The 17,063-nt window shown below is 37.5% G+C and overlaps 1 protein-coding gene across 4 annotated transcripts in view; it reads left to right on the plus strand.

Annotated features, from left to right (window-relative positions):
- Nucleotides 1-17,063, plus strand: part of SS18 (SS18, nBAF chromatin remodeling complex subunit) — a 44,649-nt gene that overhangs the window by 17,680 nt on the left and 9,906 nt on the right. For 3 of the 4 annotated variants that reach the window (XM_027887551.1, XM_027887552.1, XM_027887554.1), the window contains 4 exons: nucleotides 1,422-1,575; nucleotides 6,999-7,220; nucleotides 15,758-15,925; nucleotides 16,671-16,775. In XM_027887551.1, coding sequence (XP_027743352.1) covers nucleotides 1,422-1,575; nucleotides 6,999-7,220; nucleotides 15,758-15,925; nucleotides 16,671-16,775 — 649 coding nt within the window. The remainder of the gene's footprint in view (nucleotides 1-1,421; nucleotides 1,576-6,998; nucleotides 7,221-15,757; nucleotides 15,926-16,670; nucleotides 16,776-17,063) is intronic. The other variant, XM_027887553.1, reaches the window with a different exon arrangement.

A 17,063-nucleotide genomic window follows, 5' to 3' on the forward strand; every position in this document is an offset into this window, starting at 1 on the left:
TTTCACTGTGGATGAATGAAAGGAATTTAGTAAGAGAATTTACCCACTTGCTTACATTTTTCTTTATCTCCTTCCTTCTTTCTGTTGAGAAAAAGCTTCGCCTATGTTCTTGAGGAATTCTTAAAAGTATTGCAGGGAAAATGATACCCACTTGAAGTATGTGAAGAAGCACTGAGACAATAAATCCGTACTGTTCACTCCCCTCCCTTGGCAAGCAAATATGTGTGTGTCTGTGTAACCCTGATGTTACTGTCTCCAAGGCTAAGAAGGGGTCTTGCCTCACACTCATTGGGAAAGCCTTTTTACCAATGCATTGTTCTTTGTCTTTATGAACCTCCTGATGAGCAGGTGTAGGCATAAGAGGACACTGGGCTAGACAGGAACTTAGGGTTCACACTCTTGGTTCTTTCCGAAGAAGAGAAACATTGAAAAATGGACATGTGGTTGTGTCATGGAAAGGGGTTTTCGTGGATAGTTATGGCCTGTAGAGAGAATCCTCAAAAGCCAGAGAGCCAGGTGTTCACTCTCACAGAGATGACTTTTATTCCCCTGAAAGTGTTTGGCTAAGGTATGTGAGGAGGACTGTAGAGTCTCACAGGTGTTTTTAGTAGGAAAGTGAAGCTGGCTACTAGCAGTTTCTGCATCTCCTTACATTGCCGTGAATAAAACCTACCAGTAAATTCCCCCTTGTATTTATTGTTTTTCTTGCTCTCCCTCTTTGAACTCTCAAGGTTATTCAGTTATTTTCCTCACAATTTCATTAGGAAATTTGCCAAAAACATCCTTTCTAGGCAGCTGTCTCTGGACCTTTGGAGGCCAGCACTAATGTGCTTCCAGTCTGTAGGGGGTGTTTGGCACGGAATTATGAACTAGGCCTTCAGCGCTTCGGGGGAGAATGGGGAAGAGATCGCTAGTGTTTTACCACACCCAGGTGCAAATTTTTTGCTGGTCTATGAGCATTCAGAAGCTTTCATCTCATGTTGTACCTGTTTTGTCCCTGTGCAAGGTCTGTTAGCGGCAACAAATTGTTGATGTGAGAGAATTACAGTGAAGACTTATTTCTCTGTTGAAGGAAAGCTATTGTGTGTTTGTGAGGGAGTGACTCCAGCAGTCTTGAACTGTTCAGATGTAATTTTTTAATGAGGCATTGATTTGTGTTTTTTTTATTTTAAAGCGGTGCTCGAAGGTGCTGTGGTGTTGTCTGCATGTAATACTTCATGTAAAATTGATTGAAATGTTAAATGTTTTGCCAAAAGTAATGTTGGGAGGAGTTAAAATGTATCAGAAAGAGCAAAAAATGCATTTCAGTGCTTTCTTTCATACCCCGCTGAACAATATAGGCAACTGCTGTACCATATGTACATATAATATATTTGTCAGACTAACTGCTTCTCGTGTTTGACTAAACTGTCTCCTTTCAGCCACCCACACAGAATATGCCTATGGGTCCGGGAGGGATGAGTCAGAGCGGCCCTCCCCCACCTCCGCGCTCGCACAACATGTCTTCAGATGGTATGGTAGGTGGGGGCCCTCCTGCACCACACATGCAGAACCAGATGAACGGCCAGATGCCTGGTAAGTTTTTCTCCTCTAAGACATTAACACCAGCGTTGCCTGGCAACTGAAACGACATGGGGGCTCAAGGGATACTAGATTGTTGATGACAAAACTGCTTTGAATGCCCCCGAGTACAAGCTCTCTTAGAGTTTGTTAGCTACAGAGCTACGTGACCTGTATTCAGTGTTTATCAGGCTGCCCTTGGGCTTTGATGTAGCTGACACACAGCATTCCTCTGATGAACAGAACTGGCTAAATTTAGTCTGTTTGAAACCGTGCAGTACAGCTGGCTTTAGAAGGCTTATTGGGGAAAGGTATTGGCCTGTGGCTGAGTGAACACAAATCCTTCCATAAAAAGATAATGTGAAAATATTCTAGCTAAATAATTAGATAATAATAAAATAGGTACATCTGAAAGTGGGTGTTTCTGATTTGGGTAAATGTTTTTGTTGGTTTGTCTTTTTTTTTTTTTTTGCTTTTGTACAGAAAATCAACCAGTTTCCACTAATCCTCTGTGTTCTTTATTATTGAAGATGTGTTGAATCATAAGGGATTTGTAAAGGAATGGCCTTCAGATTATTCTTATAGGTGTAAATTTTAAGTCAGTTTCTATGCCATCCTGTTTTGTAATAAAAAGAAAAGTGCTTTGGAAGGCAGAAACAAAGCAGTGAAGGAAGATGATAAAAATCCACATTGTATCTACCAGTACTGGCTTTGTGGTAACTGTTCCCTTTAGCAGCCATGGAGGAGGCCGTGGAAAAGCTTACTGCTTTATATAGAGGCTGTATTCCAGAATTTCCACTCGTAAAGTCATACTACCTATTTCATGCGAAATGGCTTTCAGCTTAAAATTGCATTCCCAGGATTGCTTTTGTTCAGGACTCTTTTTTTTTTCCTCTTTTCTTTTTTGTATGGAGAAACTTTTCATACAAACACTCTTCGAGGTATTGATACTTTCAAGAAAGGAAACTACTGTCAAAAGATCCTTGAAAATTCACAGATTTCACAGAATACTCTGAGTTGGAAGGGACACACAAGGATCACCTAATTCAATTCTTTTAAGTGAGTGGCCCATAGGGGGATCAAACTCACAACCTTGAGTGTTATCAGCACCATGTTCTAACCAACTGAGCTAATTTCATCTCTTACTGGTGACAAGGATAAACTGCTATGACAGGAAACAGTAAATAACTTTGCAAAACTTAATATAAGGTAAAAAATAAAATGATTGCTGTAGTCCCTCATTTCTGTGCAAATCTTGATAAAGTGGACCTGATAAGTGGCAGCTTTTCTGAAAGAGTAGCTGAATAACCTCCAGAGGCCGTGTGTAAGAAGTGTAATAAACAATCTAGAGAAGAAGTTAGTTTCATCATACATGTTGGTCATGGTCTGCATTTGGAAGTGTAAAAAGCAATATATGCTGCTCCCTAATTAGGGCAGAGATATTTTGATTGTGGAGTCCTTTATCCATCTAAAATCCATCAGTTCCCATGGAGAATAGCATTGCCTCTCAAAAATCAGTCTCTTTGACCCTCAAGTGTAATCATATTATTGTTATTATAGTGATCTTTTCCAAGGAGAAGGATTACTAAGTCACAATGTGAGCATAATGACTTCACTGCAGAGCCACGAGGGAGAAAAGTCACTCCTTAAACATACATATTTTGTAATTAGATAGAATAAGAAAAGAGCTCTTCTGAAAATATGTGAAAGGTAAATAGGTTTGTTTTGGTATTTACCTAGACAGATACTTAAATACAGATTCCAACTAAGCTTTAATTTAGCCTTTCCAACATATTCCCTTTTTTGAAGGTCTGTTCTTTCCTTCTCAGTTTGAGGTTGTCTCTGAGGATGTAAAGATAAACAGCTTAGGATGAGGGCGTCTCTAATATCAGAAGGACATGCTAAAATAATTTCATAGGTAGGCGTTAGAAAAGGGAAACAGAATCGTCTTGGTAAGTATATAGCTGAATTACACATATTTTTTAAGTGTTTGTTAGTTTACCTGCATGTGAACCTTTCTGTATTTCACAGAGGCATATTTCTGGTAATTTCTGCAGAGTATGGATTTGCTTCTTTTAAGGCGTTTACTCTGAAGTTACATAGACACTTTGTAATAGAAACCAGATACAAACCCTTAAATATCTGAGGAGATAATCTGTCTAAGAGGAATAAAGTCCCTAATATATAAACTGAAAGAATCCAGGGCTGACAACAACCTGACCAGCTTGGAAGAAATAAAATGCAGTTTCTTAAAAAGTGCAAGCTAGGGATTTCTAGGAGGCCTTATCTGACCTGGGGCTTCCACAGACCTGAGTATGTGTGGAAGGATTGATTAAAAGAACTGTCTAGTGATGGTCAGGACATGAGTCAACTTAAAGTTCTCCTTTAGACCTGTCCCATTAGTTTAAAGGACGTTTTTTCTCATACTTATGTTCTGTTAATTCAGAACCTGAAGTGCTGCTGAGGCCATTAATTGCATCCCCTGACAAATGAATGTCAGTATCCTCGTACCAGGGAAGACACTTATGGCAAGCCTTTTTCAGCCTGTGGTAAAATTGAGAGTTATCTGTACCTGTGACAGATTGTGGTTTGTAGACGAAAAAATTCCTGTTTGAAGAGTTACTTTGAGAGTTTGTGTGATGCAAAGTAAAGGTGGTCGGGATTTGGAAGGAGATGATGAAATGAGCTGTGCTGGTGGCAAGTTATCTTCCTGATTTCATCATGTGTAAAAAGTGGAAAGCTTAGGCTAGCTGTAGGGTTCTCTGACCTTTGTCCTTACACTGGTAGGTGACCTTCCTGAGTAACAGGTGCTTTTGTGTTACCAACAAGTTCTCTCAAAGTTTTCTTTCCTTCTTGTGAATGTAGGCTTAAATGCACTTAGTCTGGCTTACAGCTTCTCAGAGCTAAGGTGCTGTCTATAAGTGTTTAAGAGGAAGAAGGACTTCTGTTTGTAGTCAAGACAGATGTTTACTCTGCTAACTTTATTAAAACACAAAATCTAATTGTTACTATATTTAAAGCAGTAAAGTGCAGATACTTCATTTATATTCTCTTCCTATTTCAATTGTTTTTTCCTTATGTGCAAGAGAGCCCCATGAAGTATTTGGCAAATGATAAAAAAAAAATTGTTTGTAAAGTGTATTTTTATTATTTTTCATTTGCAAGGCTTTTTGATATTTTGGTCTTATCTTTTCCTTTATCCTTGTCTTCTAGCTTCAGCTTTTTCTTTTTTCTTGACAAAATAAGTCTATGTGTTCATTTCAGTAAGACATCTTGAAAAGGGTGAGGGGATAAACGTGTTTTTGAACTTATTCTCTGTTTCTTCACGTTGGCTTTAGTAGCTGTGTTCATTAATCATTGTTACCTTTCTCCTCTGCATCTTTTTGTTTGCAGGTCAGTTTGTATCGTCTCTCTGACCTTCTGTATGGCTCTCTTATTTCCTTATTTCAGCCTTCATTCTACCCTAGGTTAGTGCAGTTGTTTCTTAAATCAGGACAGGACTTGGGGAGCTGTTTACATCTGAAGGCACAGGTGTGTAGGTGGTGGGGTTTTTTGTTCGGTCTTTTGTTTGTTTGGGTTTTTTTTGTTCTAGTTTGGGGGGGTGTTGTTTTTTGGTTTTGGGTTTTTTAAAATTTCCACTGGGAAATACATAAACAAGTCACAGCCTTCCTACAACTCTACTGGCGTAGTTTCTTTTAGATTTCTTAGGCTTTTGTAGCTTAACGGAAAACCCGTGGCATGTTTAGCAATAGTACCATCTTCCTTGTGAAATTGGTACATACTAACATTTGCCTTGTTTACAGTTGACCTAGTCTGTCACGGACTGTGGTTGTGCATATCTTCAGAGGCTCTTCATGTGGTGCTTGTCATAGGCATAATCCTTCCATTTCATTTACTTTGTAACTTGTCATAGTTACATCCAGTCACACCTCTTATTGGTTGTAGTCCTAGTATTTATTCACCTATCCCAACTGAAGTAATGAGTAAACTGACCACGTGGTATTGTAATGTTTGGGCTTGTTAGAATAGCCATTGAGAGTAGCTTTAATTCAGAGAACAACCCAAATCCAACCTGTGTTATCAGGAAGAGGGGAAATAAAAGGTGAAAAGATGCTGTTGGCCTCATGGGTTTTATGAACAGGTTGCTTTTCCTTTGCATCTTTACAAGTTGAACTGATAATTTGGTGTCTGTCCTTCCAATAATCATCTCCCACCCTACTAATCTCTAAATACAGTTGCAGAATATTGGCTATAGACTGTATGTTCAGAAATGTTAAATATGCCTTCAGTCATTTTTATTGTACACATGAATGGTCACATGTGAGTTGAATCACTGCAATGCCAGTACCATTACAAATCAAAAGTGTTGGTGATTTTCTATTGTGTTGAAATTTTCCTCCTTACTTAGAAGTAGGAAAAATGCAGCACATTGTCTTTAACATTTTTGCTTTGTTCTTTCCTTCACACCTTTCTCTGTTTTCCAAGGTTGTTCTTTCACTAATGCACAGGAAAGGTGATGACAGTGTTTGCCAACAAAGGTCACTTAATGCTTTCCATTTACATGTCATTCTTTTAAAAAAGTGATTAAAGTATCCAGGAAAAAAAAATCGTAATGTGTTACCACTATCACTTACTCCCTCCTCAGGAGATAAACTCGGGAGTCCTACTCTTGCAATAAACAAGTTTTAGTTAGATTTTTATCTACAGGGGCATTAAAACAGCTCTATAGAAGAAGGAGTTTGACCTATAGGCTTTCCGTAAAAGCCTTTACTGTTGTGTTAGTGACTCCATGGAGTGTTTTCACCTTCTTTATCTTTTATGGGTGACTGTATAGTCATTTGAGTGAAAGTCACAGCCTAAGTTAGCATTTAGTGGTGGACTTGGCAGTGTTAACTTTATGTTTGGTTTTGGTGATCTTAGTGGTTTTTTCCAACCAAAATGTTTCTGTGATTCTGTGTAGTTGTACCATGCCAATGTTAATATTGCCTGTTTAAAAATAATAATAAATAACTGTTAATTTCAGAAAAGTGTCTAATATAGGTGTTTGAATACACGGAAATGTTACAGCTGTTGTAATAGTTGCAGCTGTGGTGGAGGTACCAACCTGGCTGTTATACTGGTCTTGGGCAATTCTGTTTGAAATTCAGGGGGTGTTGTGTGAGTACTAAAAAGAATAGTTCTGTGTGTGATATGGATAGAAGATGAGCTATATTTTAATTTACACCTTTCAGCTGCTCAGAAAATGTATTGCATAGTAGAGCTGAACTTTGTGTTTTGTTTTTTTTTTCAAGTGGGGAAATCATGAAAACTGTGTTTTAATTTGTTTTAATGTAGTTGTGTTTAATGACTTTTATTTAGTTTTGTGATTCAGTGTGACTACATTTGCTTGCTTTATGATGCTTAATGTAGAACCTTTTTCCCTGTTCTTTCTTCTGAAGGACCTAACCACATGCCTATGCAAGGACCTGGGCCTAACCAACTCAATATGACGAACAGTTCTATGAACATGCCTTCAAGTAGCCATGGGTCAATGGGTGGCTATAATCACTCAGTGCCATCCTCACAGAGTATGCCAGTGCAGAATCAGATGACTATGAGCCAGGGACAGCCGATGGGCAACTACGGTCCCAGACCAAACATGAATATGCAACCAAACCAAGGTAAGTGAGGTGTTTGTTAGTTTCTGTAAAAAGAAAACATCTGGGGTACAGGTGTTTTTTTAAAGGTCTAATCTTGTAACTTTCCCTCTCTAAATGCATTTGTACCTGTGTTTGGACTTCTTATTTATTTGCAGACATTGAACTGTTTTCAGATATTGTGTGAGAATCTGGGAGTGGATCTGCTTACATCAGTTATAAGCTTGAACTACTGTTTATCGTCTTCAGACTTTACACTTCTAGCTAAGTGTTGTTATTGTTCAGGTTGATGAAATATATCTCTACTTTTAAGTCTGGGGTAAATTTAAAAATTAAAGTCAGGTAGCCCTCAGATTTTTATACCTGGTTAATCTTGGGTTTCTGCTGTGTGCTGTTTTAGCATGGAATGTCTATTAATCTTAGGTAAAATTCAGTTCCAGGAACAAATCTGATATTGCCTGCTCTTTTCATGAGATGTCCTTGTGTACATAGTAAAAATCAAAACTAATTTTGTATCTAAGGTATTTTCATTGCATAAACTGATAATGATTTGTTGATGTCCTTGTTGAAGTGCAAGGACGTTGTGGAGTTAAAATATTGCAGTAGAGTCATAGCACAGCAAATTAATAAGTTGTATATGTACTGCGTATTCTTATAAATGTGCTTTAAAAGTCAGCAAGCAGTACTTTCAGCTTACCTGTTTAGTCTCTTACTACACTGGATTTGGACATAGCACCTACAGCAGAATTGTTTTAAAAAAATGCTTCTGCCATGTTTGCAGCAAGTATGTTTTTTTACCCCACTAAGTGTGAACTCTTACGGATATATTAGATAAAAGATATACAACTTGGGTCAAGGTTTTGATCTCTTTTCTGATGCTTTAGAAGAATGTGGGGTTTGTTCCAAGGCTCTCTCTCCCTGATCATTTTAGAAAAAATAATCCGCCAGTGGCATAGGTAGTTCTTATTACAGTGTACTCTCTTTGAAGACCAAAACTCCACTTTTTTTTATATAGATACCATCTGTTCCTGAGGTTTACAAACAGAACAGGTCATAGTGATCAGTTTGATTAGTAGATCACAAGAAGGTTCAAAACAGATAAAAGACTAACTTAATGAGAGACCAAAACTAAGTCATGATGAAACAGCTGCTTCTGCACTTTTCTAGCCAGTACAGAAAGTGGGAAGTCTGAGTCCATCATCCACACTGTTAATAGCATTTTTCTTAAATTTTAGCAGCACAGTATGAAAAATAGGTACATAGCAGAGGAAATCATCCTAAGTGGGAATATTTTTGACCGTCTTTCTGAACTGACAAATTATCCGTGTATTCTGGGTAATACATAAAGGAGTAATTTTGTAAACTTAAGATGCTTGGGAGAAGTCCTGTACCTGCTCAGTTCAGATTTCTTAGTTGCAGAGTTAGCAATAGTTATGTAGTGTTCTGTGTGAGCAAATGATTTTGTATGACTGGCTTAAAATTTAGGACTAGTGGTTATTACGTCTCAAAGTAGTGCTCTTTACTCTTCCTTGTAATACTCCTCTGCTGTGTTTTCAGTGCTCTGTCAGACTTGGAAATTACTCATTAGGAATTAGGCAGAAAAAAAATAACCGAATCATAGGTTGAAGAACAAGAGCAAAATCTGTAGTTAGAGCAACGATGCTGTTGCCTGTACTTAGGGCCACAGTAGGCTTTCACATTTTGTACCTTTGTTTCTGCCAAATTTTGACCCTTTAGGCTGAGACTTTTTCTTTTCCAAGCGTCTGCTACAAGGCTGATGGTCTTTTTTTGCAGAGGTTTCACAGAAGTAGAGAACCATTTCTGACAGTGGCATGAAAAATTATATTCCTCAAAATGTTTCAATATCTCCTGAAAATGTTAGTAAATAGAGCGCTTCATATATAAATGTAGGAGTGCAAGTGCCCCTTGCTTTAGAGTGAGGTTTTGAAACTTGTCTGTGATGCAAGCAGGGTTCTATTTGCTGTTGAATGAAAATACTGTTCTGGATACCTGTGAGGGAGGAAGTCCAAGTCTGAAGATGTGCATGTTTATTATGTATTGGTAGCTAAGGTTTTTGACCTAAGATTATTCCCAATCGGGTCTGCTTAGTGCGTTTCCTACATTTTCTGCTCATAGTTTTTACATGTGTGTTGAAATTTGGTGGCAAATTACAGGTAGTATTTTTGTATCTTCACTCTCTTGACAAGACAGCAGGGCAGAGAATGACAGAGAAATCTGTGAGACCGTGAGAGATTTAGGTAGGTAGCCGAGCTCCAGTCTGACTGGGCAGAGGTCCCAGCCAAGCCTTGACACTGTGTGGTTCTCATCTAAGTGAAGAATCAAGAATGAGCTGTTTGTCAAGGCATTTGGTGCAGTTTAATAAAAAGGGAATAAATAGATTGTGACCCAAAGGTTTCTTAACTGGTAGCATGTCCTACAGTTCAGAAACAGAAATAAACCTTAGTATTGTTGTCAGGAGACATTTGTGAACCCCAAAGCATGCTTTGTTTCTTTGTCTTAAAGGGATGATCCATACTGAGAATGAGACATCCTACTACTACATCTGTCAATTAATAACAGCACTAGCTAAATATAATTATAAATATTCCTCAAGATGAGGTCTTAGCGTCTCAAGTTGGCTGTTAAAAATTAGTAGATGTTTTTGACCTTAATCTCTCCCCACGTAGGTTTCTCATCTGAAGAGGAATGAATCTGATGGTAAGGTTGTGGTACCATCTGATTTCACGAGAGTATTGTGAAAGTATATTCATTATGAAGATTTGGACATTTTACTTATAGGTACCATAAGAAAACCAATTAGTAAATTAATAATTCTGTCTTCAGTGTTTGCTAGGCATGGCGTCTCACATGAACAATTAGGAGGAAACAAAATACTGAAATAGTTTTTCAGTGAGTAATATCTGCTGTATACTGAATGAAGCCAGTACTTTTAGAGGAAAAAAAGGAAGCGTAGTGTTACATAATAGATCATAGACACCATAACACACAGAAAGGTTTGATCTAACGCTTGGGTGGTTTTAGCATAACTTTGTATGTGTGTTTGCTAGCAAAGCATCTTGCTGTATATACTCTTTTTGAGGCAGATGGTGTTAGTAAGAAAAAAGTGAAAAAAGGATAATTAAGAAATAAAATGTGTATTAACAGAACTCGTTGGATTTGCTTTCTGTCTCCACTGTGAAGTAATTATTGATTTGCACTAGTTTATCAAATGCTAGCCAGAGGAATACCTTAAATGAGAAGCAAAGTTGTCATGGTACTTATTTTATATAGTCAGTCTAGTTAAAAGAGGAATTCTAGTAATTTTGGATTTAGGAAGCAGAATGTTTTAAGTGGAAGATTCTGTAGGTGACTCGATTAAAAAACTATTTTAGCAGCCTGGGACATCCGCAAGGAATATTGGCTACCTTTTTGGAACAGATAGGAAGCAGCAGGAACTGGGTGAATGTGGAATAAAGTCCTTTCTTATGGATGCATTTTTTCTTTTGTATGGGAAGCTACTTAGGTTGAACAAAACATTTCAAGTTGTCAATTTCTGAGTTTTCAAAGGGGAGGTGTAAGCATGATTTTATTGACACCTGAAAACTACATGGAAATTCCCCTTATTTATATTGAACAAATCTTTCACAGTTTGAGAAAAATAATAATATTAAACAGTAGAATCAATACACTTTTAAAGTAAGGACCAGGAAATTATAGCTTGGCCATCTGAGAAACTGTTTCTCAGATCCTTTTGCTAAGCTTGGCCATCTCAGAGACTGTGTTTCTTGGATCCTTTTGCTAGGATTCGGTTCCCTTGCCAGAAGTGCTTGGGGCAAAGTTGCCAAACTCCCAGTTGTTATTTGCTGAGCATTATATATTGCCTGGGGCAAGGGAAAGGAGCTAGGTTACTTTCAACAGGTGAACTCTGTAACAGAATATTGTCTTGATTGATAATTTCCAGGAAGACCAGTTACCAAATCTGATGCTGAGATTGTTTTTAGTGAATTTCATTTATATAAACTTAAAAAAAATTCCTTTAAAATTTGAGAACTCTTTTACTTACAAGCAAATATGAAGAGATCATAGAGACAGCAGAGATGAGACAGATGCAGATTCCTGTTCTCTTGTTGTCCACATAAAGCAAGCAGCATAAAGATAGGAACATCCGATGTTAGCTGAAATATAAACATGTTCAGCATGTGGCAGACCAGGATAAAGTGATTTCTGAGGTTCAGTACCTTTTGTGAATGTCTTGCCATCTGTTCCTTCTCATGTAAGCAGAAACTTTTACGTTTCAATACTGTGACTTCTTACCGTAGTCAAGATGTCATGAAGAAAGCAAGACAGTCTCAATTTTTTTTGACATCTAACCCATTAAAGGGAAATAAAATTGCCACCACATTCTAAAACGCCGTCATTCTATAGCTGGATTTGTAGGATATCTTGCTGTAGAAGACAACTGTAGTTTTGTCATGAAAAAACAAGAAACAAACAGCTGCCACAGAGCTTGTTCTTTCATCTTTCTTCCCTGGTGTAAAATGTGAAAGGCAACAATGGTAACTACGGAATTTTTTTGTATGACATTTTGTATACTGCTTTTTTAAATGATCCCCGAAATTACAGTTTAGTTTGAGATGAGAACTTTTGAGTAAGCAAGTGTGGAAGAGTGTTTACTATCTTTATTTACAGCCTAAGGCGTGCAATAGGAGTAGCAAAAAGGTTTGCATCCTCCAAGTCTTTTGAGATAGTGTTTGAACTGCCTGTCCTGTTAAAACAGCTTAAAGATTTTGGTTCATTTAACCAAGTACATCTGAATTGTAGCGTTTGTCGAGTTAAATTTACCCTTTAGTTTCTAAGCTAGCTCTTGCAAGAGTTACAGCCATCACTTATGTTTAAAAACAAGCATTTTTTTGTAAACATTTGTAGAGAAATGAGAAAAAGTTTTGCTGAGGGCTGCTACAACAGTCTATATTTTGTTAATTTTGTATCAGTGGACACAGCAATGAGATTGATCATGTCAAGTCTGGCATTCTGGACTTTGCTGGTACTCTAGATGTGGATAACCAGTTGCTTTATCAATACAAGTTCACGTTGTGAAATGCCTAGAGAATAGACTTCTGAGTAACAAGACTAACGTAATTTTGAAGACCAAAGAAATAATAGCTTTTACTGCTGCTTTGTGGTCATACCTGCCTGTTCCCAGTCAGAACAGCAGTCACCAGTTCACTTGTGAGTGTAGTTCCTCTGCTTCTTTAGAAGTTTCAACCATGTCAGAAGTTATCTTGTCCTTTCATAGCATTTAGTGCCAGTACCTGAGTTTCAGAGGAGGGGACAACACTAGGAGACATTTTTATACCAGTAAACTTTTCTGCAGCTCTTTCATCCTTAATGCATTTCTGATCTCTGATTTGTTAGCTTTGTCTAAGACCTACTTTTAGTTTGCATTTCTGTTTCTTTCTATTTATCTTACATTTGTGAAAATTAGAAGATAGTCACTTTTCTGAAGTCCTCCCTTGTCAGGAGGCTGCCACTGGGTCACTGCACTTACAAGATCAGATAGAAACCCATTTTTGCTTAAATCCACATACCTTTTCTTCCCTATACATGAGACCTTCTTATGAGATATTGGTTGGAGCACAGGGAGGTTTTTTTTTCTCGACTCCTTATTTCAAAGTTGTCTACACCTACTAAACAGAAACGTGGTGTATTCTTGATAATGTAGGCTAGTTATATTGAACAATGAGCAGTTCAGTTTTCATCTGTTGTCTGGCTTGCTTTATACATTCACTGACTGCCTAAGACTGATTTGGATCTTTCAATTTAAATCCATTACCCCTTGTCCTAACACTGTCTGCCTGTATGAAAAGTCCCTCTCCCTTCTTTTTATAAGCACCCTTCAGGAACTAGAGGCCACAATGAGATCGTCCTGAAGCCTTCTCTTCTTCATGCTCCTTCAGCCTATCTTCATGGGAGATGCTCCATCTCTCTGATGATCTCGGTGACCCTCCTCTGGATTTGCTTGTACAGGTCCATGGTTTTCCTGTGCTGGGGACCTCAGAGCTAACACTAGCACTGCAGGTGGGGTCTCACCAGAGCAGAGAGGCAGAATCACCTCCTTGACCTACTGGTCATAATTCTTTTGGTGCAGCCCAGAACATGGTTGGCTTTCTGAGCTGAGAGCACATAATGCCAGCTCATGCCCAGTTTTTCAGGGCTACCCATGAGTACCCTGAAGTTCTTCTCCACAGGGCTGCTCTCAAGGAGTTTCCCAGTCTGTGCTCATGTCTGGGACTGCCCTGGCCCAGAGTGCAGCACCTTGGACTTGGACTTACTGAAATTCCTGGTATTTGCTTGGGCCCACTTCTCAAGTTTTTCCAGGTCCAATTAGATCAAAAACTAGTAGTCTTAGGTTTTAATTAGGTTTTGGGATTTTATGTCATATTAAGTATTATACAATGAATAAATGTAGCTTTCTTGTAGGCTTGATTTTTCTAAAGGAAAAACAAATTCAAAGTTCCCTCACCCCTCAAAACTACTGCATAAAAGGGTTATGTTCCATGAGACCATAAAGACCATGGTGATTCTTTTAGGTGTCTTCTTAATAAGAGCGAAATGTAAACCAAACTGGAAGGAAGCCAGGCTTTCTGTTAGGAACACAACACAGCCTGATACAGGGTAGTGAATTCTCATTGTGGCTCTACAAAGCGTTAATGAAGTTCTAATTTAAAAAGCAAACAGAAAACCTCTACATTGCACCATGGGGACCCAGCGCATTTTATCACATTGTATTGTGACTAATATTAATATTGTTAATTAACAAGCTTTCTTGAGATCTAGGAATATTATGGCAACAAGTTTTTATTTTTTTCAAGGCTGCCTAATGATTCTCAGTACCTCCAAACAGAAGAGCAGTGAAATGGAATAATCTAAATTACCTACTCATTTAGAAGATCAAAAAATGGAATATATTTTTGCCAAGTGAAAAGTAATTATATCTCAATTTAAGCCATTTTTTTTACACTTTAAAATAGAAAACTTTAAAACAGAAACTTGCCATGCTGAAGGATAGAAGCATAACTGGATCTTTTAAAGTGTGGCCAGTATTTGTCTTCAGAGTAAAATGAAGCTTAGGCCACTTTATTTCTCAGTGAGAGATCCCACACAGGGGTTTAATGGGATTTAACTAAAGCACTTTGAATTCATACAAATTAATTCAGACATTAATTATTTGTCTTAACTTTCCCTCATAACCCCACATAGACAGGATGTAAGTGACTGTGTATTCCTTTCCTTACAGAAATCCATTGTCACTGTTGACTGTATCTAGGCAGTTTTCCCGTACTGTGGTTTCACACAGGACTTTTCTCTTGTGCTTCAGCACCTACTTATTTAAAAATACTAAATGGAGTGGCAAAATTGAGCATACAGAAAAGTAGGTGATATCTTCCTCCTGGGATGACACCTAGGAGTGGCTTTGCTAGTTTGGTGTCATGATTTGTTTTGGGTTTTAATGAGGCTAGTTACTTGTTATCTTTAGAGTTTATAAAATAAGTTATTTTTTTAAAAGGAAAAAAATAACTTAGGATTTCACTTTTATAAAGTGTGCGGTATGTGTTAAATGGTTTGAATTAACGTGCTGTTTAAAAAGTTTAGCTCCTTGTCACAACTCTTTTCTCCTCATATTTTTAATACTGGAATAACTCTCTTCTGAAGTGGTACTACAGAAGAAGCGCAGAAGCTGTGCTTTGTTAAACGTATCAGTCTAACCTGCAATCTCATATAATGAAATGGCGTAATCATCGTTTTCATTGCCGTTTGGTGTCAGTAGGGTGCTCTTTAACTGTCTGTTTTCATTACTGAAATTTGCATTTCTCCAAGTACAGCCTTAATCAGATTTTCTCAGTTGATAAAATATGGACAGTATTTGATCTCTCCTGGTTTCTTCCCGTGGCTCACAGAAACTTGATGCAACTTGATATGAAAGAATATTTTTTGGTTTTGGTTTTTCTGCATGTGCCTGTTGCAAGATTGCCTGACTGGTACATGTGGTTTGTCTTTGCAGGCTAAATAAAATTGTGTATTTTGTGATAACAGCTCAGTGGCTTGTTGGTGGACTATAACAACAACTGTGTGTGTATTAAAACTATGCCCTGAGGATTTCACAAATGTTAAATAATTTTTCTACGGTTGGCCAAGGTTTCACCATCAGGCTTTCACCTACACTTTTTTTTTGAAGATGCTTTTTAAAACAAACCAACCAAAACTGGTAGAAGTGTTTCAGTATCTTTGTGCATATGTAAACTAATGTCTATGATTTTAGAGAAAAATCTTCTAAAAAGCAGCATTATTTAGGCTGACTTCTGTTTTGTAGTTTGGTTACTGAATTGATCACCTGCATTTGAATAGGTCCAGAAACAACAAATCCTTATGAGACCACTAGAAATACAGAGCCTTGTTTGGTCCATATTTAAAGGTTGGGTTTTCCATAGTTTTTTTTTGGGAAGATTTAATCACAAATAATTTTTGAATGTTTGACATTTTTTCTGCTTGCCCTTCTGCAGGTCCAATGATGCACCAGCAGCCTCCCTCCCAGCAGTACAACATGCCGCAGGCAGGTGGCCAGCACTACCAGGGTCAGCAGCCGCCGATGGGAATGATGGGCCAAGTTAACCAAGGAAATCACATGATGGGTCAGAGACAGATCCCTCCATACAGGCCACCACAGCAAGGTAGAAATTCACCTCAGTATATTTACATCGATTTTAAATAACCGTTTTTAAAACTATTTTGCATCGGTTGCCTACACCAAATTTTGATCAAATCATTTGGTGTCACAGACTTTGTTTGCACACTCTTTTTCTTACTTTTTAAGGGTGGTTCTTGCAGCAAGAGACTACTGGTATCACCATGAAACACAAAGACAAATGTTTCTCTTTTTTTTTTTTTCTTTTTTTTGGTTCACTCTGAGATTATGCATTCTGAAATTATGCTTCTCAGATATGCTGATGCAGAATTTTTGATATTTAAATGATAGGTACAGTAAAGAAACAGAGTACCTGCTCTAGTTCTGAATTCACTCAATTACAAATAAAAGGAACAGTGTTCCACAATATTGCTTTTCTTTTTTTTTTTTTTTCTTTCCAGTCCTTTTTGACAAGGAACAATTTTATTTTTAACACTTAGTTTGCTATACACATTCCTAAAATGAGCTCAAACCTGAAGTTTGATATATATATGTTCTCAGTGTAGTGCAGCCAAACAACTCTCTGTGTGTATATATATATATAGATAGATAGATAGATAGATACATTTGTTTCTTTTTTTAATTTAACCAGATTACATATGTTGTCTGTAATGCAACAATATGGGTGGGGAATAAATTTGAGAAATATTTCTCATACTAAAATCAGAAATTAGCAGCTTTATAACAGAGAAAACAAGTTATTTACGTATTGACTGGTTGTGGTTTTTCAGGCCCACCACAGCAGTACTCAGGCCAGGAAGACTATTATGGGGACCAATACAGTCATGGTGGACAAGGTCCTCCAGAAGGCATGAACCAGCAATATTACCCCGATGGTAATCTCTCATAAATGTTAACTTTCCCATTTTCTATACCTGCCCAATACTAATGTAGTCATATGCCCAAAATTAAGGGATGAGGCAAGAATAGTAATTGGATATCATACCTCACATTTACAAAACCTTCCAAATTCAGAATTGTTACTACAGTTTAAATTACTGTGACTTACTGTGACTAGTTAAATTTGCAACTATAAGCATGTAATTTGTATTACTCCCATTTGAAACTCTTAACAACAGTTTTAGTATTTAAAAATTAATTGGAATAATTGGTTTATCTAAAAG

Source organism: Empidonax traillii, unplaced genomic scaffold (genome assembly GCF_003031625.1).
Source record: "Empidonax traillii isolate 1590-97213 ecotype Southwest subspecies unplaced genomic scaffold, ASM303162v1 scaffold215:size2007263, whole genome shotgun sequence".
Lineage (NCBI taxonomy): Eukaryota > Metazoa > Chordata > Aves > Passeriformes > Tyrannidae > Empidonax > Empidonax traillii.